The sequence below is a fragment of the Sciurus carolinensis genome, chromosome 18 (assembly GCF_902686445.1).
Source record: "Sciurus carolinensis chromosome 18, mSciCar1.2, whole genome shotgun sequence".
Taxonomy (NCBI): Eukaryota; Metazoa; Chordata; class Mammalia; order Rodentia; family Sciuridae; genus Sciurus; species Sciurus carolinensis.
In genome coordinates, this window is record NC_062230.1 from 41,168,718 (window position 1) to 41,193,348 (window position 24,631).

The 24,631-nt window shown below is 58.0% G+C and overlaps 1 protein-coding gene across 8 annotated transcripts; it reads right to left on the bottom strand.

Moving 5' to 3' along the window:
* Positions 1–1,568: 1,568 nt before the first annotated feature.
* Positions 1,569–24,378, bottom strand: Capn15 (calpain 15). 8 transcript variants are annotated; one of them, XM_047533568.1, is made up of 13 exons: positions 24,284–24,341; positions 14,318–14,606; positions 6,642–8,082; positions 5,986–6,194; positions 5,698–5,881; positions 5,363–5,586; positions 4,671–4,796; positions 4,419–4,586; positions 3,859–4,020; positions 3,547–3,776; positions 3,271–3,437; positions 3,021–3,199; positions 1,569–2,954 (listed from the first exon to the last, which is right to left on the bottom strand). In XM_047533568.1, exons 2-13 carry the CDS (start codon positions 14,491–14,493, stop codon positions 2,777–2,779), a joined length of 3,444 nt encoding a protein of 1,147 aa, XP_047389524.1. In that variant the 5' UTR covers positions 14,494–14,606; positions 24,284–24,341; the 3' UTR covers positions 1,569–2,776. The 8 variants fall into 8 exon arrangements, with proteins under 8 accessions (XP_047389524.1, XP_047389527.1, XP_047389526.1 ...); XM_047533571.1 differs by having other exon boundaries at positions 4,419–4,571; positions 5,443–5,597; XM_047533570.1 differs by having other exon boundaries at positions 5,443–5,597.
* Between the last annotated feature and the right edge of the window lie 253 nt (positions 24,379–24,631).

The window sequence follows — 24,631 nt, forward strand, 5'->3', positions numbered from 1 at the left end:
AGCTGCAGCCCTGTCAGCCCAGCGCCCAGAGCAGGGAGGCAGGGAGGCTGCAGCTAATTTGTACACTAAGTGCTTCTGACAGGGAGGCCTCGCCAGCGAGAACCCGCCACCCAGGAAGGCTGCTGCAGCACACTGCACCAACAGCAAGGGCCAGGAGAGGGCTGGGCACAGGGTCTGGCAGCCAGGACGTCGGGAGCAAGGTGGGGACAGGGCAGAGTGGAGGGGGAGAGGGCTGGAGGACCCAGGGGTGGGGGCAGTCAGGCAGGGCCCCCAACACCCCTGGCATCCACTCCCTGCTTCGGTGGCCAGTCCTGTCCGTTCCTCACTTGGGCTGTGTGAGCCCCTCTAGGGCCAGTCCATCCCACAGTCTGCAGGCTGGCTTGGGCACCAGGTACTCCCGTGGTGGCCGAGAGCACCCATCCGGCCTGCTGATGGGGCAGTGTGCAGGCCCGCTCCTGGGGCTTGCCCGGCTGCTCCCCACCTCTCCACACACAACCTCCTCCTCCAGGACGCTGTCCCGACTCGCACCAAGCCCTGGCAGCCCCTGCCTGCCCAACACTGGCCTAGGAGTCTCGCCTGCTAGTGTCCCCACTCCTCTGGGGCACCCGGGTTCACACCCCCTGCATGCTGGGATCCAAAGGGAGGAGAGGGCCGGTCAGAGGGGCGGGTGTGTGGCTGCTGGCCTGCTGGGACACCCTGCCTGGCACGGGCAGTCATCTCCCAGTCTGGGCCTCTTTCTTGGGCTGTCCCAGGGCTGCAGGCTGCAGAGGGCAGAGGCCAGAGGCAGGTGGGTACAGGCAGGGCAGATGACAGGGGCCTTGTGAGGAGCCAGGGTCCTAGGCCGCCCCAGGGCCTTAGGGGTGGATAGAGGCAGCTCTGGCCAGATTTGCAGGTGAGCCAGGTCCAGCCCGGTGCGCAGACGCGAGGGGCAAGGCGGCCTGTGGGCGCGAGGTGAGATGTGCTGTGGCAGCTGCCCCGCCGCCTGAGGCCCGCCCGGAGCGAACACTGCTGGTGGCTTTAATTGCTTTCACATTCGATGGGCTGGCCTGTGACAGGCCTCTTACACGAGCGCTCTGGCCGCACGCTCCCAGCCCCCGCTCTGCCCAGGGGTGTCCTCCAGTCCCCGAAGGGGCCTGGGCTGCTGGCCAGAGAGGCTGAGTGGCTCAGCGTCACCTGTGACACCAGGAGGCCAGGAGGGATGAGGAAGCAACTGCAGGGCAGGAGGTGCTGTCCCACTCTGCCCCCCTCCATCTGCTCCTGCCTGCTGACTGATGGGTTGAGACAGGGCCCTGAACACAGCGGAGCCACTCACACGGGCCATCTCGTCTGCCAGGGGCCCAGCCCCTGCCCAGCTGGACACCTGGTCCTTCCTGCGGAGCATCTGCCTGGCTGCCCCACCACTCGGAGGCTCACCTGAGGTTGACCCGGGGCAGGAAGGAGTGGCCATGGCACAGGCGCCACTGGCCCTCAGCACAGCTCCAGCAGCAGAGATCCCATCTGCCAGCCCCTGGAACAGCCCCTTCCTGTAGGGCCTGGACCCCGGGAGGGTGACGAGACAGAAGGCTCCCTTACAAAACAAAATGCTTTTATTTGGTCCTTGGAGCCTGAGTGGAAACCGCCCACGGAGTCCTCGGAACAGGGAAGGGACTGACAGCTGATAAAATAGCCTGTGCGTCCAAAGAGCTGGCCATATTTACAGGGTTAAAAATATTCACAGCTCAGAGTAAAGGAGGCCTGGGGGAAGAGGGGAATGTTTCTCTAGGTGTAAAAACCCACGACCCCCATGGGATGCAAGGGCCGTGGGCAGGCAGGCTGCCTGCTGCCCGGGAGCTGCAGGACAGTGGTGGCCGGGCAGGGGACCCAGGGAGCTGGACTTGTGTCCCCGCAGCAGATGAGAACTCTGGCCTCAAAACGCAGCTGGGGGGACACCCAGCAGGTAGGCAGCTCGGCAGCTCAGCTCCCTGGGCTTCTGTGGGCAGCAGCTGCGCCCTGCTGTGCCTGTGATCAGCTGGGCTGAGGCCATGGGATGGGGCTGGTGCAGGGCTCTGCCGGACCCTGGCCCACCTGGCCATGGTCAGGGTTCTGAGGATGGAACACCTCGCCAGACAGCAGGACTGGCCTGGTGCCCTGACCTGCTGCCCGTCATGGCTTCGATCCTGGCAGGTGCTCCAGGAATTGCATAGTGTCACAGGAGGGACAGCTGGTCAGGGACCCCTCCAACCCTGAGCCCCGGCCCATGGCCACTGGGGACCTGCCTCCTGGGATGTGCTGCTCAAATGCCAGGGCTCCAGGGACCCCTGCTCGCCTTCTTGAGGCGGGGAGCTTGGCTGTGGGGGGAGCTGCAGACCTTGAGCCCCATAGGGGGGTGGTCCCGACTTTCCATGGGGTCTGGGGTCCTGACCCCAGATTTGGTTTTGTGAACAGAGCTTTTGGTTGCCTCTCCCTGTTTGGAGACCCCACACTCACCATGAAGGGGCAGCCCCAGTTTGGCCCTGGCCACCTGAAATTGTCCCCAGGTGGCAGGTCAGAGGGGCCAGCAAGCAGCTTGCCTGGTTCGAGGTATTCTGCTTGGCAGCTGGGAGGCCTGGCCTGGGGCCTGAGGGTGCTGGGAGGGGAAGGGGTGGGGGGCCTAAGGGAAGCTGAGCCCTGAGGCTGGAGGCTCCCTAGGTGGGGTCCTGAGATTCTCGTTCAAGCATCCTCTGTTGGGGTCTCCCTCATAAAGTGCGTGTGAGGGGCAGTGGGCAGTCCACATAGCCCCTGCCCCAGGACGCAGCAGTCACAGTGGCCGAGGCCCATGTAGGCCAGCAACCTCAGGTGTGAGTGGGGGGCTATGGGTGCCCCTGGAGGCTGTCCAGTCGCTGAGGAAGGCCTGGGCTGCCTTGCGGTGTGCCAGGCGGTGCGTGATGGAGAATCCAGCGTTGCCTTCCAGCTGGGACAGGATCACCAGGACCTGCCTGGGGGAGAGGGCCAGTGAGGACCACTGGGGGCCCGGGGGGTGGGGGAGGGCCGGGGGTGCCCACCTGTGCAGGGGCGGCACGCTGTCCTGGGTGCGCAGGCTGCCGCGCGTGGACACCACGTTGAAGCTGTCGGAGCAGTCGCACTGCACGTGCAGGTAGGCCTTGGGGTGCCGGTTCTCCACCACCACGATGAGCCCCGCCCAGCCGTGCGTCAGGTAGTAGCAGGTCATGCCCTCGCGGCCCTGCACACAGGCCAGCATGGGCAGCCGCCCCCCGTGTGGGCCTCCCTCCACCACACAGGGACCCCACCCACCTCGTGCCGCTCCCCCCGGCTCTCAGTGAGTAGGATGATGGCGTCCGCCAGCGTGGTGGGCTGTGCTTCTACCGGCTCCACCATGACCAGCCTTGAGCTGTACACCGCAAGCACGTGGCCAGGAGGCTCGGGGGCACCTCGCGGGACCCCCGTGGAGGGGCTGGAGGCTGTGGGGGGTCATGCGTGAGGGAGCTGGCAGCCCTCCTGCAGGGTGGGCCTTGGGGGTCTGAGGGAGGGAAGGTGGGTGTGGGCCTGGGGTCTATGGGGAACCATTACCCTGCATGGCGGGGGGCCCTGGTGGCGTGGGGCTCCAGTGGTTGAAGGCACAGCACACCACTGCATACTCTCCCGGCTCCAGCATGACGTCACAGTTCACAAACTTCTTGACTGCTCTCTTGCTGTGGGCCAGGAGGCGGCCCAGGCTTAGGCGGCCACCATTGCCGAAGGTGGCCCGGAACACCAGGATGCACAGATCCAGGAGGTGGCTGTCCCCCACGTCCGAACGCCTATGGTGGCAGACGGCAAGCTGGGGCCTTGCGCAGTGTGGCCGTGGACCCATCCTGACAGAGCCCCCTGCCTGCTGCCCACCTGCTGCCCTCCTGGAAAAGGGCAAACTCCAGCGAGGCTCGCTCCAGCACTGTGAGGGCTGTCACGCCCACTGGCCCGCTGGCCGAGCTGGGGAAGCAGCCCTGCACCCGTGCCTCCTGCCAATCTGAGTGCACCTTGCAGATGTCCACGGAATCGAAGTACCTGGGTGGCAAGGACGGGCCCCCTGAGCAGGATGCATGCCCATGCCCCAGCTCCTGGATGCAGTACCCAATTCCCAGCAACTACCCCACAGGTTCCCAGCTCACTGCCCTCCAGCAGCTGTGGTCACCCCTACCCTGGGAGCCCTTGGCATCTCTTAGACCAGTGTCCAGAGCCTCATTCCAGAAAGGTCCTCCCAGCAGGGAAGCACTTGTCCTGGCCGGTATCCCTGGACAGAATGGCACAGAGCATGAGCCCTACTGACCTGGATCCCAGGTCTGTTCAGAGGTGTGGCTCAGAGCCCCTACAAAGGCCAGGACACAGACGAGCTGCTGCCTGCCCAGGGCAACAAGAGAGCTGGCCGTGCTCATAGCCAAAGGACAGGCGGGCAGCCCAGGTACCTGATGAAGTCACTGTACTCCATCCAGAACACGCCCTCACTGCTGCCACGTGGCATAAGCTCGCCCCGCAGGTGCCCGGGCCAGTGGGGCCACTCGTCTGACCAGCTGCCATTCCAGGAGAAACGGCCCCAGGGGTTCCGCAGCCGTAGGAGCCTGAGGACCACAGGGCTAAGGGCTACGCCTGTCCGCCACACTCCCACCCATGTCCACCCATGTCTGCACTGCAGCCACCCACAGCCAGCCAGGTCCTACCTGGAGCCCTGGACGTCACGGACGTCCAGGATAGAGTAGGCATGGCGGGGGCGCAGGCCCAGACTCTCATAGGCAGCATCGTCCACCTTCATGTTGCCCCCACCACAGGAGGCACCCATGAGGAACCTGTGTGGGCAGAGGGGCTCCTGCTGACCGGGACCGGCAGGGTTGATGGAAAGGGGCTCCTCCCTGCCTGCGGAGCACACGGGTCCCCAGGACCCACATGAGACGTGCCCAGGAAGTCCTGACTCAGCCCTCCACCCTGCCTGGGCTGGGGCAGGTTGGGAGCACAGGGGATCACGGGGTGGCTCAGGGCCCTAAGAGGTAGGCAGGGGCCTTGGTACCCAGGGCCTCCTCTCCTAGGCCAAAGGGCTTTTCAGCAGGTCCTCTAATCTGGACCCTCCCACAGGCCTCCTGGGGGTGGAGGCCACACACTGACCAGGTTAGGGCAAGTCTCGAGTACCCCCCACGGGTGCCCTGTGGGCTAGCACCCCCAGCTCCACGCAGAAGGCAACTGTCACGGGGCTCTTCCCACAGCCCAGCCCCACCTGGGGCGGATCATGGCCAGGCCGTGGCCAGCCTGTGTTGGAGCACCGTGTGAGTCGCAGGTGCCTCTCAGAGGGTGCTGCCCCCCGCTCGCCTCGCCTCTCCGCCCAATGCCGCAGGCTGTGGCAGCGCCCCGCCCCTCTTACCCAGCCTCCTTAGAACTCAGCATTTTGGCCCAGATGAGGTCAGTGTCAACGGGCTCCTCGCGGGGGTTAGTGGAGCTGACCTGCAGCGCCAGGCTCTCGCAGGGGGCGCCGGTGAGTGTGGCCAGGCCTTCGATGGCGCGCCCTGCCTGGAGGGCAAAGTAGGAGCCGTGCAGCTTGGCCAGCGCCTTCTCGATGAGGGCCACCCACAGCTGCTTCCGCTGCGCCTGGGGAGGGGCTGGAGTCACAAGGCCTGCCTCAGCCCACCCCCCCGCAGGCCCACTACCCAGCTGCAAGGAGAGGAGTATGTCAGCCTCCCACCCAGACCCACTGCACACCTGCGAGAAGAGGAGGAAGCCGGCCTCATCACAGGGCAGCATGTCGTCCACTAGCACTGTAGTCCACGTGCCATCCTTGCATAGCCGCACCTGATAGGCACCCTCTGCGCACAGGCTGCGTGTGACCATCACCCTTTCAACTAGGTCGGGCCGTTCAGCCAGCACGGCCAGGGCACTCAGGAACCTGTGTGTGAAGTCAGGCAGTCTCACTAGGTGACCATGGAGGACCATCGGCCTCACCATCCTCCCTTGGGCCCACTGTCCCTCGCCAGGACCCCAGAGCCTCACCAGCAGTTCCCAAGCAGCCCCTGCAGGATATCTGAGGGCCGCAGGGTGTGGAAGACAGACCATGCAGTGCCGTGGTCCCTGAAGACGGAGCAGTTGATCTCGTGGGGCCGCAGCCACTGTTTCACGCGCTGCTGGACGCTGTCGCCCACAGGGAAGCCCACGGACGCGGGCCCTGGGGGGAAGCTATCATCCACAAAGTTCACCTTGTTCTGTAGGGACCATGGCTGGACATCAGGCCAGGCAGGATGGCCTCACTCCACCTGCCAGAGGCAAGGTCTGCCCTCCCAGAAGAGCCCCAGAGCAAGGGCATGGGGCCTGTCAGACTTCAGTGCTCAGCACCCTGACCTGAGTGGGCATGGGGAATGCAACAAACAAGGCAGATGCCACAGCTGGGGACAGGTGGGTCACAGCATGTGTGAGCACAGGGAGGGCAGCTCGTCTTCCAGCCACCTGAAGAGAACGCCACTCCAGCTCAGCCTCTGAGGCACACAGGCAGAGCGCACAGCGTCCTGACCTCCAGTTTCACTGGGGTCTCCACGTTGCTTGGAGAAGCCCTGCCTGCACCCTACCTTTGTGTGGGTTTACACGCGTGAAGGGGCTTGGGGAGAGAAGGCATGTGCTCAAGTTGGGGGCAGGGTGGAGAAGCGGCCTCTCACCTCCCGGCAGAAGGCCACGATGTCCTCCCAGAGAGCCTTGGCCTCGCCCTCATCTGTTTGCCGGCGCTTCTCCACGTGCATACTCTCTCTGCGCTTCAAGGGCACCACAGCCCTGCGCCGGGCCACCAGGAGCTGGGGTGTGTGGCAGGCTGCACAGTGCTTGGCCCGGGGTGCATTCAGCAAGGTGCAGGCAGGGCAGGCCCACTGGCCTGGACGCTCAGAGAGGAGGCTGGCGGCCTTGTGGGCAGAGGGGCCGGGTCTGTCAGTCCCACAGTCGGGACAGTGGGCGAGGGGCTCACTGTGCTCCTGGAAGCCATGCAGCTTAGAGCAGCCACATGCTGTGCACCTGGGTGCGGCTGTGGGGTTCCTGAGTGTGCACTTGGCACACGACCAGGTGGTGAAGTCGGGGCTGGAGGGGCTGGCGGGTGTGTAGCGCACAGTATCCCCAGCCAGGTCAATGACATCACTGCCTGGGGCGGGGCTGCAGGCCTCACAGCGGGCAGGGCTGGTCCCTGGGGCCACCTCCTCCTCCAGCACACTCAGCCGCTGACCTGAAAGCAGCTCTGCCAGGCGTGAGGCCCCAGCAGATGTGGCCCTGCTTGGGCCCTGGGGGGGGGCCTTGGAGCCAGTGGAGGGCGAGGGCTGGGCAGCCTCAGGAACTGGTGGCTGCAGCTGGGGGGGCACTTCTCGGCGGCTGCGGGGCACAGGGTTGTTCTGCAGGGTAGGTGAGAAGGGGCTGAAAGGTGGTACCCTGGGAGCCTCCTGGTCAGTGGAGGCTGGGCCTTGGCTGGTGGAGGGAGTGTCAGCCTCAGCACCTTCCCCAGGAAGGACTGGCTGGGGTGGAGCAGGTACTACATGGAAGCCCGCAGGGGCCACAACCTCGGGAACCACCAGGGCCTCTGGGGGGATCCTGGGCAGTGACAGTTTCCGGGGGCCCCCACAGGCAGAGCAAGAGCTGGCCACCGGCGTGTTGTGCAGTGTGCAGCGTTGGCAGGCCCAGCCGCTTCCAGGCTCTGCCCGCTCCTCGTCTTCTTGTTCCTTCTCTTCCTGGGTGCTTCTTCCAGGTGGCTCTAGGGCCACCAGCCCTGCTGTCCGCACAGAGCCTGCCTCCTCCTTGCAGCTGCCTTTGGGCTCCACCAGGATGGTGGGTGGCTTGGGCAGGACCCCATTGATGATGGGCAGCAGGGATGCTCCAGGCACAGGCTCTGGGGTGAAGCCACACACCTCACAGGCCTCCTTGCCCAGGAAGTTCCGGAATGTGCAGCGGGCACAGGGCCACTTCTGTTCCTCTACGCTGAGCCGCAGGATCTGGTCCAGGTCGGGTTTGTGCCGGGGGGCCTCACAGATGGAGCACTGGCGCTGGCCAGCCGGGTTCAGGAAGGTGCAGCGAGCACAGGACCACTCCCCAACCGCGGCCATAGACCCAGGCGAGTGTGTGTGGCTGCAAGGGAAGGCCCTGGTCAGGGAGGCTCCCATGATGACTGTGATTATGATGCCCCATGGATGGTAGGACATCACCCTCCAGAGAGGATGAATGGTCCTGGGGGAGGCACCTGCCTGTGGCTGCACAACGGGCAACCTGGGAAGTGTGGTCAATGCAGGGTTAAGCTACAATGCCCAGAGCTCAGGTGGGTAGAGGAGCTGTGGACAGAGATGGAGGGTCTAAGACCTCTGGCCCCCGTGTCCTTTGGCATGGCAGTGATAGGTACGGGGGTTGGAGGGTTGTATGAAGTCTGCTGGAGAGGGTTGTTCAAGCACAGCTGAGGCCGCAGGACAGAGCTGTGTGGGCCTGGAGAGGGAGGCCTGTACCTAACACTGTCCTGAGGACAGGGCATTCCCTCTCCCGAGGCCTTGGAACCAGATGCAGACCTTAGAAGGCAGAGGGAGGCTGCCTGCAGCCCTGAATGCAACTCCCTGTGCTCGGAGGGTTCCTGAATCCCTGGCCTCACCGCTTGCCCCCCAGGCCAGGTCCCTGCTCCCCCTGGGTGGAAAAGGAGGCACTGGGGCCCAAGGCAAGGTAGACACAATGCACCACAGCTCCTCCAGGGCCTCACCAGGTCCAGGGTTGGGGGTAAGGTGGGGCTGAGCCAGAGTGAGAGGGTCTCCACATTTCACAATGTCTCTTAAACTGACTAGCTGTTCTGCCTGCAGGAAAATCAATTATTGTTTATAGTGAGGTACAGGCGTGAGGCATGAAGCTTCTAACCCTTTCCATTCAGGAATAAAGAAAATTTACCTGTTCAGAAATACAAAACAAAAATATTCCCCTAGCAATGCAATTGTTTCCCAGAGCCCAGAGGACTCTGAAGCTGCCTTCCTGTGCAGGCATAGATCTGGCAAGAAAGGTAGGTGGGGGCGTGCTTGGCTTCACATGGCAGAGGCACTTGGTTGTCCTTGTACATCGTGTAGTGTGCAGGACCCTAGTGGACAGAAAGGGTTCCACAGAGCCCTGAAGCAGATAGGGTACACTTGGCCAGGTTCAGAGCCCAGGTCAGGGAGTCCACTTTGACCTGGGCTTCTATGCTCAGAAACACCAAAAGCCTGCCTGGAGATAAGCAAATCTGTCCCTTGCCTTCCTTAGAGAAAAGGCTCATGGTTGAGGCAAAACAGTGCAGCCCAGGGCCCACACAGAAGCAGGTGCACAAGTGCACAGACGACTGGCTCCACCTGCACACCCACTTGGAGCATAACCAAGGTGGGCAGCAAGGGCCTATGTGGGGTTGACCCTTTGCAACACACTCCTCAGGAGGAGCCTCCAGAGAGAAGACAAGTTGATGCAGGGCTTGAACCCCCCATGACTCCCAGGGCAAGGTGTCTTGGCCCTCGGTCCCTGGTTAGCATAGACTGCGGAAAAATCTTCAAAAACAATGGTGTGGGGGTCAAGTCTCTGTACCCCTGGGAGCTGGCTGGCACGGCCAGAGCCCAGTTACATCCAAGGCATGGTGCCTACTGGTCTGGCCAGTAGCTGGGAGGATACGACAGGCATCAGAGCTGTCCTGGAAGATAAGCTGAGTCAGGAAGATCCATCCAGTTTGGAAAGGTTTAAATGAAAACAGGGCAAGTTGGCCAGAATAGAATGCAGTGGCCTGTTTGTGGCTGGGAGGCGGCCTGTCAGAACCAGGGGCTCTGAGGGCATCTCTCTGGCTGACCCCTTCTTTGTGACATGGGCCAAGATGGAAAGGACTCAGGGCCAGCATAATAGCCAGGAGAAACTGATGGGCCCCAGCCTTCGCTTTCCTCCGCTTAGTTGCTCTAGTGCCTGTCACTTAGGGCTACTCTCCATTTTGGAGGGTCTGGGAGGAGCCCAAGGACTTAAAGACCTGAAATCCATGTAGCATTAGTAGGATACTACTAATACCACCAAAACCTAAAAGTAAAAGCCCGCATCAACCTGTCACTTCAGTGGCTGAGGCAGGGACACTGCAAGTTTCAGGGGAGCCTTGGCAACTTAGCAAGACCCTGTTTCAAAACAAAAAAGAAGTTAAAAGGGCTCTTCAAAATTCTCAATATAAAATGCTCCCAGATCAGACAGCACACAAGCTCAGACTTGAGGCACCTGCTGCTGGAGAACACAGAAGCAAATTCAACCTCATAGTAAACTGCTTAACAAGTAAAGGAAACTGAGGCAACTGCCAGAAAAATCAAAACAGAACATCTGTTTTGCCCCTAGTTCCTTGTCAACATTCAGTTCCAGCTGAGGAAGGTGTACAAAATCTGACATAACCAGGAAATGAGTGCTTGGAGCAACTGGAGGCTGCACATGCTGGGTACATGCAGGAAGAGCTAAGTGAGGCTGGCGTTCCACTCACAGGGCCTTAGTCAAAGTCATCTGATCTCTGGAGTTGGGCTTCCAGGGCAGCTGGCTCAGCACGCCACACTGAGACAGATGCTCCTGCCCAGCTGTGCGGCCCACTGAGTGACATTGCCAATTCTCCAAGGGCACCAGGCTTGGTTTGATGGCTCTCCATTTGGGTTTATGGTGGATTCTGCCCTGGGGGTTTCCACCCAACACTCTCAGGGGGGACAAGGGCAGGTTGCTCTACCTTAGGCTGACCATAGTCCAGCCTGATTGGCCTTCCTGGGTGTGTCCTCATCTTTGTATCTAGGTGGCCAATGCCTGAACCAGTTGCTCAGTGGTTAAGCACTGGGGTAAGACCCTGGACACAGGTACCCCAGTTAGAGGAGAGACCTGCACACTTGGCTCTCTCAGGCTTAGGTGGTCTGTGACTCACCTCCTCATCCTTACAAGGGACAACGGGGTGGGGGTGGGGGACAGTGCCTGCCTTCCTGGGGCATTGAGATTTACTCAAGAAGGCAATGTGCCCAAGTGTACTTCCTCAGAGATGTCAGGAGTTGCCACTTGTGCCAGTTTCCGCCCAGAGCCTTTCCTGGCCTACTGGTGTCCTATCAGAGCTGGGAGTGTCTGCCAGACTCCCATGCCTTTGCTTTGCTGCCCATACAGATGTGCACATCCAAGCGTGGGAAGGGGTTCTGTAGGGCAGTCACAGTGCAGTGGCAATGCCTGCTTTTCCACCATTGCTGTGTCCAGCTCCCCACATTGCCCTCTCCAGCCAGCATATCTATGGATTCCTCAAGATCTTTAACGGCACTTCCTCCTGATCTGCCTTGGGGCTGCTACTCCCCGTGGCAGATGTGGGCCTAAGATCCAGGTCTCCCTGCAGTGTGTGTGGGAACAGCTTGTCTGGGGGCACTGGCCCTCAGGGAGGTGTCTGGTGGAGGTCAGGGTGAGTAAGGGGATAGGGGTGCATCTTTGGGCACTGTGAGTGACCCTTCACACCAGAACCCAAAGTTTCACAGCAACACACTCATGCTCTTGGCACAGCCTTGGCAGTACCTGGGGCACACTGTAGGGTCAACACCTTGGGTGCCGGTCTGGGGTTTTGGCCTTTCCTACAGTGGGCAGAACCATGGCCTCCATCATTTTCCTGACAGTTCAGGGGAAGACAGGGCCCTAGGACAACTGCGGTGGCAGTGCCCAGGGAGCATGAGGGTTGAGGCTGCCTGAAGTCCAACCTGGACAGCCTTCCTAAGCTCTCAACTATGGCCCTGGGGTGCATGAAGAAGGGGCTGAGAGACCCCCTCCCTCTGGAAAATGGACAGGGGAGAAAATGCCTTTCTCTACATTTCTCTATGATGCTTATATATGAACTGAATGTGTGGAAATTCTTTTTTTTGGTACAGGGGATTGAACCCAGGGGCACTTAACTGCTGAGCCACATCTCTAGCCCTTTTTTATTCTGAGACAGGGTCTTGCTAAATTGCTGAAGCTGGCTTTGAACTTGGGATCCTCCTGCTTCAGCTTCCCGAGTTACTGGGATTACAGGCATATGCCACCACAAGCAGGTTTGAATGTGTGAAATTTCTATGAAGAAAAGAACCATGTTAAAATAAAATTTGTATACATGACTTGAAAAACAGATTTAAAAACTTGAACTTCAAAAAAACTTTGAATTTTTATCGGCACACACATGAACTTAATAAAAAAGGGAAGCAGCAAAGTCACCCACCAATGCAGCAAGTGTATGGTGATGCTCACTGCTAGGGTGCTGCCCTGATGATGCGACAGATGATGCAGTCCAGCTGCAACCCAGGATCAGGGGTTCTACTCCTAACAATGTCTCTCAGGACACGTGCATGCAAATACAAACACATAGGTGGACAGATGGAAACATGAGAAGATACTCAACATCATTAGCCACTAGGGAAATAAGAACACCACACACCCTCTTGGGTGGTTAGAATAAAAAAGAGACTGACCCAACGAGAGCACTGTACAAAATAGGGAAATGCCAGCAGTGTGGCAGTTTCTCAGAAAGGTCCATAAACTCATCATCAGTCCTGGTAATTCCACTGTAAGAATCTACCAAAGGCAAGGAAAATAACTTGTCCACACACAAACTTCAACACAAATGTCCACAGCAGCACTGTGCATAAAAGTCAAGTGGAAATAACCCAAGTGTCCATGAGCAGAAACAAAAGTGGGCTATGCTTAAGAGAGACAACTACTCAGCGGAAGGACAGACTCTGCTCTGTGCTGCCAGGTGGTGTCTGAGGACATCATGCTGAGGGAAGCAGCCAGACGCAAGGCCACATGCTGCACGACTCCCACATGCAGCATTTCTGGAAAAGACGAGACCTACGGACAGGTAGCCTGTCAGTAGCTGTCTGAGGTGTGGGGACAGACTTGGGGGTGACTGCAAACAGGACCACTTTCAGGGGCAGAGATGCTGAAACTGGCTTGTGAGAATGTCTGCACAAAGCTATGCACTGACTGAAAATGAACCCCACACTTAACAGATGGATCCATGTAAGTTCTCCTTATTAAATATGTATGAGGGGCTGGGAATGTAGCTCAGTAGGACCCTGGGTTTGATTCCCAGCACTGCACGGGATAAAATAAAAAGTATAGATTGCTCCCCAGCACCTGTGATACAGACAGAGGAACTGAGGACATGCTCCAATGCCTTCTTGTGCAAGAGAAGCACTGCTGTGCCCACCTGTAGCCACCAGGCCTGGTCACTGACTACCTGCTCTGCTCCTGTTCTCCCTCTGTACCTGAAGCTCCCACCAACTAGGGTAAGCCTTAGACAAAACACTCCCCTGAAGCCTCACTGACCCCCTCCAGCACCCCCTCAGATTCCTGGTCTGCCAGGAGCTCAGACTTCAGTGCCAAAGCTAACCCAGGGGGCCAGTTCTCCGCCTACTGCCCATAGCTCAGGGCCCATCCCCTCCTGTGCCCACAAATGTCAGGCAGGTGAATGAGTTGTCCGTGGGAATCACAGCCAGGCACTGCATGGCAGTTGCCTCAGACTGAGGGACAAGGATGTGTGATCCCGGAATGCAGACCTGGGCTCCCAGGAGAATGAAGCTACTGGATGTCAACCCCAAGGCTCGAAACCTCCAGTCTGGTGAGCACCAGGCGAAAGTCTGCCACTGTGCCCTGATGCTGGAGCCGCAGCACCACAGGCAGGATGCAGCCCCTTGTCCATGGGAAGCAAGCCGGAACTCCTGGTGTGAGCCAGTCTCAGGGTCTGCAGCCTCTATAGCCCAAGCTGGTCTCCAGGAGACTCTTTTTTTTTTTTTTTTTTTTTTTTCCAGTGTTGGGGATTGAACCCAGGGCCTTGTGCTTGAGAGGCAAGCACTCTACCAACTGAGTTATCTCCCCAGCCCAGCGTTTTTCTTTTTCCTTTTTTTGTACTGGGTATTGAACTCAGGGTCACTCTACCACTGAGCTACTTCTCCAGCCCTTATTTTTTATTTTAATTTTGAGACAGGGTCTTGCTAAGCTGCTGAGGCCAGACTTGAACTTATGATCCTCCTGCCTCAGCCTCCCAAGTTGCTGGGTTAGAGGTGTGGCCATTGCACCTGACTTCCAGACAGTGTTCACAGTGCAGACAGAAAGAAGTGCCCAACAGTGGGCTACAGTGGGCTGCAGCAGCACACCCTGGCCCAGGCCCAGGAGGGCCCCAAACCTGCTGAGTCCAGGGAGGAGACAACCCAGAGCCTGGTTACTCATGGCCTTCAGAAGCAAGGTGCCCAAGACCTGAGAGACGAAGACCCCATCTCTGAGCATGTGCCTCTGCCAACGAGGGACACCTGAAAAAGAGGCCTCCTGCCTGAGACCCTTGTGGGGCAGCCCCTCCCCACCTTCTTACCTTCGGGCCCGGGGGCGTGGATGCTGCCTGGCAACCAGGGCACTCCCCCAGACAGGTCCCCCAGGGCCACTCCTACACCAGCCAGCCGCTGCCGGGGGCCCTGGGTATGGTGGCCCCCGGGGGAAGCCGTGGTCTGACTCCGTCTCAGTGGCCAGGGAGGAGGCGGAGCTCCCCATGGCCCCTCTGACAGCGGCCACGCTGAAAGCCAGGCCTGGTCACCTTTGGCCGGTGGCATGCGAACGGGAGCATGGAGAGAGGAGAGTGCCCACGCCAGAGACAGGGTAGCCGGCTGGTCAGTGACACAACAACAAAAATAAACACAGAGAGAGAAATAGAGAGAAAAGAGACTGTGATTTACAGATGAAGCCCTAGGTCCTAGGAGGATTTCCCAGCATGCCAAGTGGCTCTGAGTGTGGGGAGAGTCAGATGCAGAAGCCTGGGCCCCACTCTGAATATTCAACACCACAGGACCTGCCCAGAGCAGGTCCCACAAGGGGTGGGGGTCAGGGGCCAAAGGCCAGCACCTTATGGAGCTGAAGCAGCCCTCCATCCTCCAGCTCAGAGCATATTAGAGTCCCAGTATGTCACCTCTCCCTGCTCCTTAAAACACAAACAATCCCCCAATCACTTGTCTCTGGTTTTCTAAGGGGTTCTACTCCTTAGTTAGAAAAGGGCTCACACGGCTGGCTTTGTCTTGTGATAGGGGTCAGACCATGAGGATGGCTAACCAAAGGAAAAGGAGGGAACTGACAGGGTCAATCCAGGCCTCAGAGAAGGGCACATGGAGACCTCAAGAGGTTATAGGAAGGACAGCAGCTGGCCACACAAACCCACATAGCCCCAGTCCCAGAGAAAAGACAAGAACCCAAGGATGACCAAGGCTGAGGGCAGGGCTAGCCCCGTCTCTCCTCCAGAGAGACTTACCTGAGGGGTGACCAGGAGGAAGCCTGGATGGGACCTCAGCAGGTGAACTACCTGCACTGTAGGAGAGGCCATCTTATGCCCCCTGGCTAAGCGGGGTTGAAACCAAATACAGTCTCAGGTCAACCCCGGGACAGGAGGACCTTCTGAGGCTGACACACATGTAGTGCCTGGGCCACAGAGCTCTGGGTCAAGCTGGGCATCCAGCCTGCCTTTGACTGGGTTGACCAACAACAGCCTGGCTTGGCCCCAGTGGTCCCCGCCCCTGGGCCTGCTGTTATATGCCAACAGTCTTTTTCCTGGCTTCTGCATAAATCCTGGGGACACCAAAGTTGGTCAGGGTGCAGCTGGGGGGTAAACAAGGCACTACACAAAGTATCCTTTGTGCATGGGTAGCCTAGGGGTGGCCCAGGTAGGAGCTCCTCCTGTGTGGCAGGCAGACAGGCAGCATGGCGCCTTTGAGTCAGCACGATGCTAGGGAGAGTCTGCAGTCCTGGGCCCAGCCCCTCCCAGACACCTCCAAGCCACAGGGCTTCAATCAGAGTCAGCCAAGCTCCCTGTGCAGTGATAATGTCCGCCTGACCGCCATCTCCCTCAGAGCGTGAGGGGCTGCTTCTCCCAAGGGGCTGGGGAATTGGGTGGGGTGGGCGCCCACAGTCCTGTGGCTGCTTAGGCCTCCCCCACGGCAAACCAGGCACTGAGCACACTGGTGCAGAACAGGGCTGCAGACCACGGCTTGAGGGTCAAATTCAGACTGCCAGCAGAACAATAACAATGCTGACATTTTTAACTGGCTGGAAAAATCAAAAGGAAAACAACACTTTATAGGAGGTGAAAATTAAGTGAAATTCAAACTTCAGTGTCCCCAAACAGTCACACTGGTAGAGGCCAGTTCATTTGTTTAGGTGTTGACTATACTCCTTTCAGAGACCATCTGTTCCCAAAACCAGTGCTTCCTCTCTATCCCCTAGGGAAGCCTTGGGCAGCCCAGGCCAGAGCAAAGCTGCAGAGATTCAGATTCCCTACAAGCCACCCGTGGGTGGCGAGAACTTCATTCAGCATATCTAGGATGCTATCCTGTCAGCATGAAATCATCTTACGGGGCATCGAGATACTGAGTACCCTTTCTCCAGTCAAGCTCTCTGGACTGCTGTTCAGCTCTTCTTAACGTGGACATGCCACCTCTTGGGATGCAGAGCCCACTTGTGCTGGTGGTTTCTGAATGGGGCAGCATGCAAGCAAGCACAGCAGTGGGCCTCGGTTCCTGAGGCTGCCACCGCTGGGGGAAGTCTGGCCAGGTGCCCAGCATCAGTCCACACCAGTAAGCACTCCTACCCCGCCTGAGCTGCCCTGGTATTTCTGGTGCTCCCCTCTTGTAGTCAAGCCCTGAGCTGATGGTGAGTGGTAGCCATACCCACTGGAAGAAACTGCTCACCACTCGGTTCTAAGCTGGTGGGTCTTGCCCACATTCACTACGAATGCAAAAAACTGTGTATCTCAGAGGCTATCTGCTTGCCTTGAGGGGCACCATATGCCCCTGCCCTTGAGGAAGACACCAAAGTGCCATCTGAGACCATGTGTGTTGCTAGAAGTACAAACCCCACAAGTCCCCACCTGTTCCCCTAGCAGGCCTGGGGCAAAGATGGTGTCCACCAGTACAGGGAAGCACTCCAGCCTGAACTCCGCCCCTGAGTTCACAGGATACCCTCCAGAAGTGGATCCAGTCTGGGTTGAATTTCCTGGGGGGTCAGGCAAGGAGGCCTATCAGTGTGGGTGTTGGGTAGCTCTCTTGGAGGACAAGGGCAACATAGTCTCCTCTTGCTGAGTACTCAGAAGAACAGGAACAAAGAGGCCAGGTGGGTTGGTGCATGTCTGTAATCACAGCAACTTCGGAGGCTGAGGTAGGAGGATCAAAATTTCAAGACCAGCCTCAGTAACTCAGCAAGACCCTGCCTCAAAATAAAATAAAAAGGGCCTACGAATGTAGCTCAGAAGTACAGTGCCCCACACCTGTAGTCCCAGAAGCCTGAGAGGCTGAGGCAAGAAGATCACAAGTTCAAAGTCAGCCTCAGCAACTTAGCAAGTGTCTGTCTCAAAATAAAAAAATAAAAAGGGCTGGCAACGTGGCTCAATGGTTAAATACTCCTGGGTTCAATTCCCAATGTATAATATATATATAAAACAGATAGTGGGCTGGGGTTGTAGCTCAGTGTCAGCACCACATACAAATAAATAAAATAAAGGTCCATTGACAACTTTAAAAAAATGAAACAATCAAACAAAAAAGAGATGAGTGCCCCCAGAACTTGATTCCCCAATACCAAAAAAGTAAGGGAAGAAAGAGAAATGGCAGGGTAAAGCGAATCTGCTACAGAGCCCTGGAGGTGGCTTTCTGAGACACTCAGAGATCTCCAGGGATGACATGATTCCAACCATCTCCCCACCTGCTGCCAGGGAAGAGTCCCCATGAGGGGTGGTAAAGAGACTGCCCTGGCTGGGAAAGGCCCACCGTCACCCTGTGATCCTGAGACGTATGGGGCAAGGTCATGTCTTCTCAGGAGCAGCTGTTAGCCTTGCACTGGCCTAATGTCCCAGCCTCACAGTGGGACCACAGGAAGCTGGTATCAATGCTCCTCTTAAAACCCACTCCCCTTGCTAGGTGTGATGGTACATGCCTATACTCCCCGCAATTCAGGGGACTGAGGCAGGAGGACTGCAAGTTTCAAGGCCAGTTTAACTTGGCCAATGCCTGTATCAAAAATAAATAAAAAGGGCTGGGGCTGTAGCTCAGTAGCTCAGAGTGAGGCCCTGGGTTCAATTCCCAATATCACCAAAACAAACAAAACACCATCTCTCTGCTTGCCTCCTGGGATACAGCTGTTGGTCCCGATTCTGTGTAAATGCTCCACAGCCCTCCTTCAGGGAGTTAGTTAAGAACCACACTCAGGGCTCCACAGGCACAGGGAGCCTAGCAGTCCCAGAGACATGGAGCCCTGCCTGAGCTGACTGCTCCTCTGGCTCTGGCCATCCTTCTAAATGGGTGGTGGTCACCTCTGTAGTCCCATCCCACTTGCCCAAGGACACCGGGGAATGACAATTTTCAGGCAAAGGGACTGGGGCACCAGCAGATATGCGTGGGTTTATGAGGCAGATCCCAAGGAGTGCACAGACCCCCACCATGGCTCCACACTGAATAATCTGGGGAGAGAGTGGGATATTTTACAAAGTAGTGCTGCCCAGTCTGTTCCCCTAGATGTAACAGGAGCATAAGGGTCTCACACAGAGTAGAACATAGCCCCTCCCCTAGGTGACAGGCCTGAGCTGCCTTTCCCAGAGCCACCCACTCCTGTAGGGCCATAGGCAAAGGTTGCCGCTTGGGCAAGTGCCCCAGGTGTTTGGTCCTTCATGTGTTTGGGTGCCTGGCAAACACCAATGGCCTCTGCTGTGTACCAGGCTGTTTAGGTGCTTGGCCATGGCAACCAGTGATGCTCAGAGGCCCCTGCAGGGTGGCTCGGTTTCACACGGCTGTGATTTAAATACTTTGCAAAAGTCAGAGAAGCAACAATATGGGGGCCACCCCTGGCCTCCGTGCTGAGGAAGAGATGCTTATTCTCAAGGCCAGGTAGACTCCATTAGCAAAACTGGGCCCTGCACCAGCCTCACCCTGAGACCAACCAGTCAGTTCCTCCATGGCTTTCATTTGGGAACCACTGCCCTAGTTTAAATGGAGCAGCAGCTGAGATCTGGTTTCAAGGAAGTATGGAAGTGAGGCTACCAGTTCTCTGCCTGTCCTTTGCCCCAAGCCCAGGGGCCCCCACTGCAGTAGCCAAAGTAGAGTGATAGAACCTTCTGCCTGGGACTGCTCCCCAAAGTTGGAACACCTCGTTCCCAGAACAATATGGGGATGGCATCCAGCAAAGGCCAGGGAGGGAGTCCACCCTACCCCAGAATTACACCCACCAGACCAGGAGGACCCCAGGTCTGATGTGATGCCAAGAGTGAGTTGCTGCCTGGGATGATGTTCTGAGTTTCCCACAGTCTAGGGACAACTGGTACCAAGGTCAATTTCAGAAACAGCTAGAGGAAATAAAGCTTTTGCCTTGTAAGGGATAAGTACCAAGGACAGGGAATGACATGCCCTCTCATCCCCTAGGAAACCAGGCCAGGACCCACTCCAGGGGAGAACTCGACTGTGACCTCTTACCCCCAGGAGAACCGGCAGGATGGAATTCCATGGGAACAAGTGGAGAGGTCCCCCCACAGGGATGTCAGCAGCTCCCTGGCCAGGGGAGGGGGTATGCACGTGCTCCCCACCAGCTCTGCTCCGGCATCTCTACTGGGTACACAGAAGGAGTTCGATCTGGGGGCAGGGCACAGGGAGACACCCCAGGTAGCAGGAGATACCCAAGAGAGCAAGGTTCCACCAGGTCTGCCCTCATGGTATCTTGAGTGACAAGACCAGGGCCCCAGTCTCGGTAGCATGACTTTCTTAAGGGAGGGTCCCAAAACATGGAGAGAAACAGAATCTGTCAGGGCACAGCAGTACTTCTGGAGGGATTCTGGAGCCAGGGGCTGAATGAGGAGTTCAAGGCACCTGCCAGAGAGGGGTCCTCACAGCACCCCAACCCTACTGTTCCACAAACAGTTCTATAGCCCAAACAATCCCATAACAAACCACAGCATTTGGGAGCTGAATCCACCAAGACAACAGACACCAACTTCCCTCTGGCCAGCACACTCCTCCTAGAAGGGTCTGGACTCTGGCCTGGGAGTGCTGAACACGGTCTTTGGGTGTTATATGCACAGGCCAGAGTCCGGGAATTGGTTCCTGACTGATCACGTGGCCCAGAACCATTCGGAAGGTTTCACTGTTATACTACAGCACACATGGACCAGGGCCCTTTCCCTTTAAGAACTCCATCTGTTCCACAAACTGAAGTAGATCAGGGGCTTGGGGCAGCATGGGTTTAGCTGGCTTCTCATTGCCCTGGTCTGAGGTCCCTGACCTGTCTAGTCATAAAGGCCTGTGGCCAATCCAGAGCAGCCAGGATGGTAGAGGGAACTGTTTCAAAATCCTGTCTTGACTTCCCTCAACCTGGTTCTGCTACAAGGAAAGCCCTTGGTAAGAATCCAGGGGCAGGGGGCAGTGCCATAGAACAACACCAGTTGGGGAGGGAGCTTGGGCTTCCTATGCACCACTAGGAAAAGGTGCCCAGGTGGTGGCAGGGCTCAGGGCAACTGAAACCCCAACCTCAAGTCTGTCTCAGCACCTGATCACCATGGAGGGGTTGCTGTGGTGGGAAGGGACTCATGTATCCCAACCCTGTCCTTCCTGGGCACCCTGTACCCTCCTGCACTGGCCTCAGCTATTGCTGTCATGTGAACAGCAACAGGATATGGCCAACCACCCTCCCACCAGAGCAGGCAGGATGCTGCTGACCCTGGAGAAGCTAACCCTAACACGGAGTTCTGAGTGAAAACTTCTACTTACGGGAATAAAGCAGGATGCACCTCCTGCCAACAAACTTGGGAAGAAAGCATGCCCTGCCCCTCACCCTCCCAGGCAGAAGCTTTCCACCACATGCTACAGGGGCATCTCTCCTCAAGTTCCAGTCACTAGCTTGGGAAGAAAATCAGGACTTGACACCGCAGGATCAGTGAGACATATAACAGCACTGGGGCTCTAGCTGTGGGCCTGTTCAGAGCAGCTCTAAGATCTCCCCCCATGAGACCCTGGCCTTCTGCAGTACGGGATGAGATGGGTGACCTGAGAAGCTCAGGATAGGGATCTGGAGGTGGTCACTGCGTGTCTTTTTGTCTTAAGACATGCCTTATTTATGCATTGTGAAAAACATGCTTTTCAAATGATATTGTTAGGGAAACAAGCACGTGCTTAGGATTTCAGTTCACAAGTTCAATGTTGTTTAATGTGGAATAATATTTTTAACAGGGAAAAAGTGTACAGGACAAGCACTCCATTTGTGTGTATATGGTGCTGGGGGCTGAACACTGGGCTTGACACATGTGAAGCATCCCTTTTTGAGACAGGAATTCACAGGTGGCTGTGACTGAGGTTGGCCTCAACTGTCTCAGCCTCTGGAGCTGCTGGGATTACACACATGTGCCACTATACCTGGCTACACCCTTGTTTTTTGGTACCTTCATATTTCTTGTCAATGGTGGAAGGACAGCCCTGGCCTGGGTGCCCTAGTGACCCACCCCACTGGTATCAGAGCAGAAATCTTAGGGGTACCCAAGTCATCCAATGGCCCCAAAGACAGGCAGGCAGACAGGGAACTGTGGGAATATGGAATCCTGTTCCATCAGGTCTCTTGGCACTTCCTCAGCAAGTTCCGGCTTCTCCATAACTATCTCCCCAGAAAGGCAGAGATTCTAAAAAACTCCAGAATTTGCTGTCTTTCCCATTAAAAGGGTATGGGGGCAGGATTGGACAAGTTGTAGAAAGTCCCAGAGGTTCAACCTGCCTAATTCCAAAGGGCAACTTTTCAAGAAAAATAGAGGAGGGTATAAGGAGAAATTCCCTCTGCAGTAAAGCATGTTGCTTTCCCAGAGGAGCTGGAAGCTGCAAGGGCTGTCTACCATGAATGTAGTTACGCTGACATCTTCAAACAGCAGTTATTGACTTGTTTTCCTCCTAATACCCTGAAGACCTGTACAGACACATCCTCCAGTCTGGTCACTATGGAGGTGGAAATGGGGGCAGCAAAACTGTGACAGTGTGTTTGTCAGGACGGGAGTGGGGAGCCCAGTGCACATGTCCCACTTGGTTTCATGACACAGACTTGAGCAAGTTTGCCCCAGCGCTTGGTGAGCCTTGTAGGAGGGATGTTCACATCACCGGACACCCATGCAGAACAGTGCAAAGGGAGAGCAGGACTGCCCGGGGTTATGTGGCCTTCCTGGTTTTTGCACCGGGCTAGGGTGCCTCTCTGTCCTTCCACAGTTCCCATTCCCTGCACAAGGGCCTGGCAGCAGGCCCTGTCCTGGTGGCACCATGCAGAGACCCATGGAGTGACAAAACTGTGGCTTAATAGGTCTCCAAGCCCAGCCTAGTCTACCCACAGCCTTCTCTGGCTCCTTTTTGTGACGTGCAAGAGTCACAAGCCAATAAGTCCACTCCTTAGACTCCACCACTCCTTCCCCATTTCCAAAAGGACTGTGAGGTTACAGGAATCACTCCCCACCCCAGACTTCAGAATCCAAGTGACCTAGAGCTGCTTATATGAACAGCTGACCGAGGATGCTCACTGGCCACCTGTTCAGTGCAGGGCTGGACATAGGCGGGTATGGAGCCTGCTGAGAAACAGAAATAGGTTCCCACTCTGAGTGCTTGCACCCAGAAGGGGAGATGTGTGAAGTATTAATGCTGCCAGCAGAACCCTGTGCAGGAAGCCAGAACAACACTGGAGCCTGACCTTCTGGGCTCTCTTGGCAGGACAAGGCATAGGGGTCGATGGCTCTGCACAGCAAGGCACAGTGGTAGGGCCTGCATCCTTGCTGAGAAGTCAGATGAGTTAGGCTGGGGCAGGCAGTGCGGAGAACACACCACACTGCACCTCAGGATGCTCCCACTGTATCAAGTGCCCTAGAGGATGTGAAGAGGGTACCAGAAGGTCCTAAGGAGGTGTGGCAATCCAACAGGACAGGAGAGCCCCCTCAGAGGACCCAGGACAGATCTCAGAGCCTGCATGTGTGATGAAAAGACAGATCAATTCCACAGCTGTGCCTTACAGTTCAAGATGGCCCACCAGGTCAGAATAAGAGTGGAAGTGGCAAGTCATCAGTATGCCTGTTTCTGTGGATGTGTTTTTCAAAGAGCCCAAATTGTTTCCACTTATTATCATTTGACTTCTCAGTACCTGTCCATACCTGGTGCAGTGAGCAGAGACCACTGAAAGCCAGAGGGCTGTACCTGGGGCTTCTCTGTCTGAATGGCCATGAGGATGGCTGCCTTCCTTCAGGCTCTTCACAAACCAGCTCGTGAACTGCATGGTTTCTGGAGGTTTTCAAGGCAGTGGAACCTTTCCTCCATGAGGTAGTAAAACAAGGAGGCTGAAAGGTCGCCTTTGTGAATCAGAGACCTGGAGCTTCAGTTCCCTCTACCCTTCTCCTGCCAGCAACTGCTGTCCCTCACTCTCAGTTTCCCCACCTGTAAGACAGGAGTTATCAGAGTGCTGCCCTACTGCCTGGGAAGGAGCAAGAAGGAGCTTGATGTAGGCAGGGTCTGACACACAGGGGCTTCCATCATCATCATCATCAGGCAAAGCCTGTCTTCCTTGTGTGGAGCAGCAGAGGGTTCCCCAGGGTATAGGCAGAAGCTTTCACAGAGATGTAGGGTCGGGGCCAGAACCAGGCTTCCTGCAAGACCCACCTCCCTTGCTGAGCTACAAAGCCTTGGCTGCCCCTGTCCATGCCCTGCCAGGGAACACTAGTTCTTGCCACTCTTTGCATTTAGAAAGTCACTCAGAGCTGGACAGGCAGGACTACCCCTGGCCATGGGCACGCTCCACAACAGTGACTCACTTCCGCAGCCTTCGGCCCGGGGCAGGGGGAGCCCTCGGGAGGAGCGCAGGCCCGCAGGCTCCCAGGGATCACCCAGGCCTGGTCTTGGGTTCCTGGCCTCACGGCTGCTTCCGGGTCTGGCTAGCTGCGTCCGGCCAAACTCCAGGCTCCAAGGGACCCTGGGAGCCCGCCCGGCCAGGGTCGCCCGACCGCACGCCGGGCTTCCCCGTCAGGCCCGGAGTGGGCGCCGGGGCCCTCTAACCGACCCGCCATCACCAAAGCCCGCGGGGAACAGAGAGGCGGCGGCGCGGGTGGCCGCGGGCACTCGGGGCGCCCTTCGCGCGCACTCCCGCGGTCGCCCCGTAGTGCCAATGGCCGGGGCCCGCGATGCGTCCTCGTGCCCGGTCGAGGAAAGAGGGCACTCAAGGACGGCCCGGAGCCGAGGCCGCCGCCGCGTCCGCGCGGGCCCCACGAGCGACCCGCGCCGCCAGGCCCCGCGCGACCGGCCGCCCGTGGACTCACCTCCGCGCGCCGGCGGCGCCTCCTCCGCGCCCGCGGCCGGGCGGCGCGAGGACCCCCGGCTCCCCCGAGCGCCACGCGCGCCCTCGCCGCCGGCCGCGCCGCCCCGCCGGCCTCGCGCGCCTCAGCCGCCGAGCGCCCGCCCGCCGGCCTCCCTGCACCGCCTCCGAGCGTGGCGCCCGTGGCGACGTGCGTCAGGGCGCACGCGACGCCGCGAGTGCGCCGGTTCGGGCTCCCAGAGGGCCGCGCGGCGCGCGAGGCAGGCCGGGAGCTTCGCCCGCGCGCTGCGGACTCGCGCCGGCGCCGGCCGGGCCCAGGTCCCACGGAGGGCGTCGGCTGCGCCCACGGCGA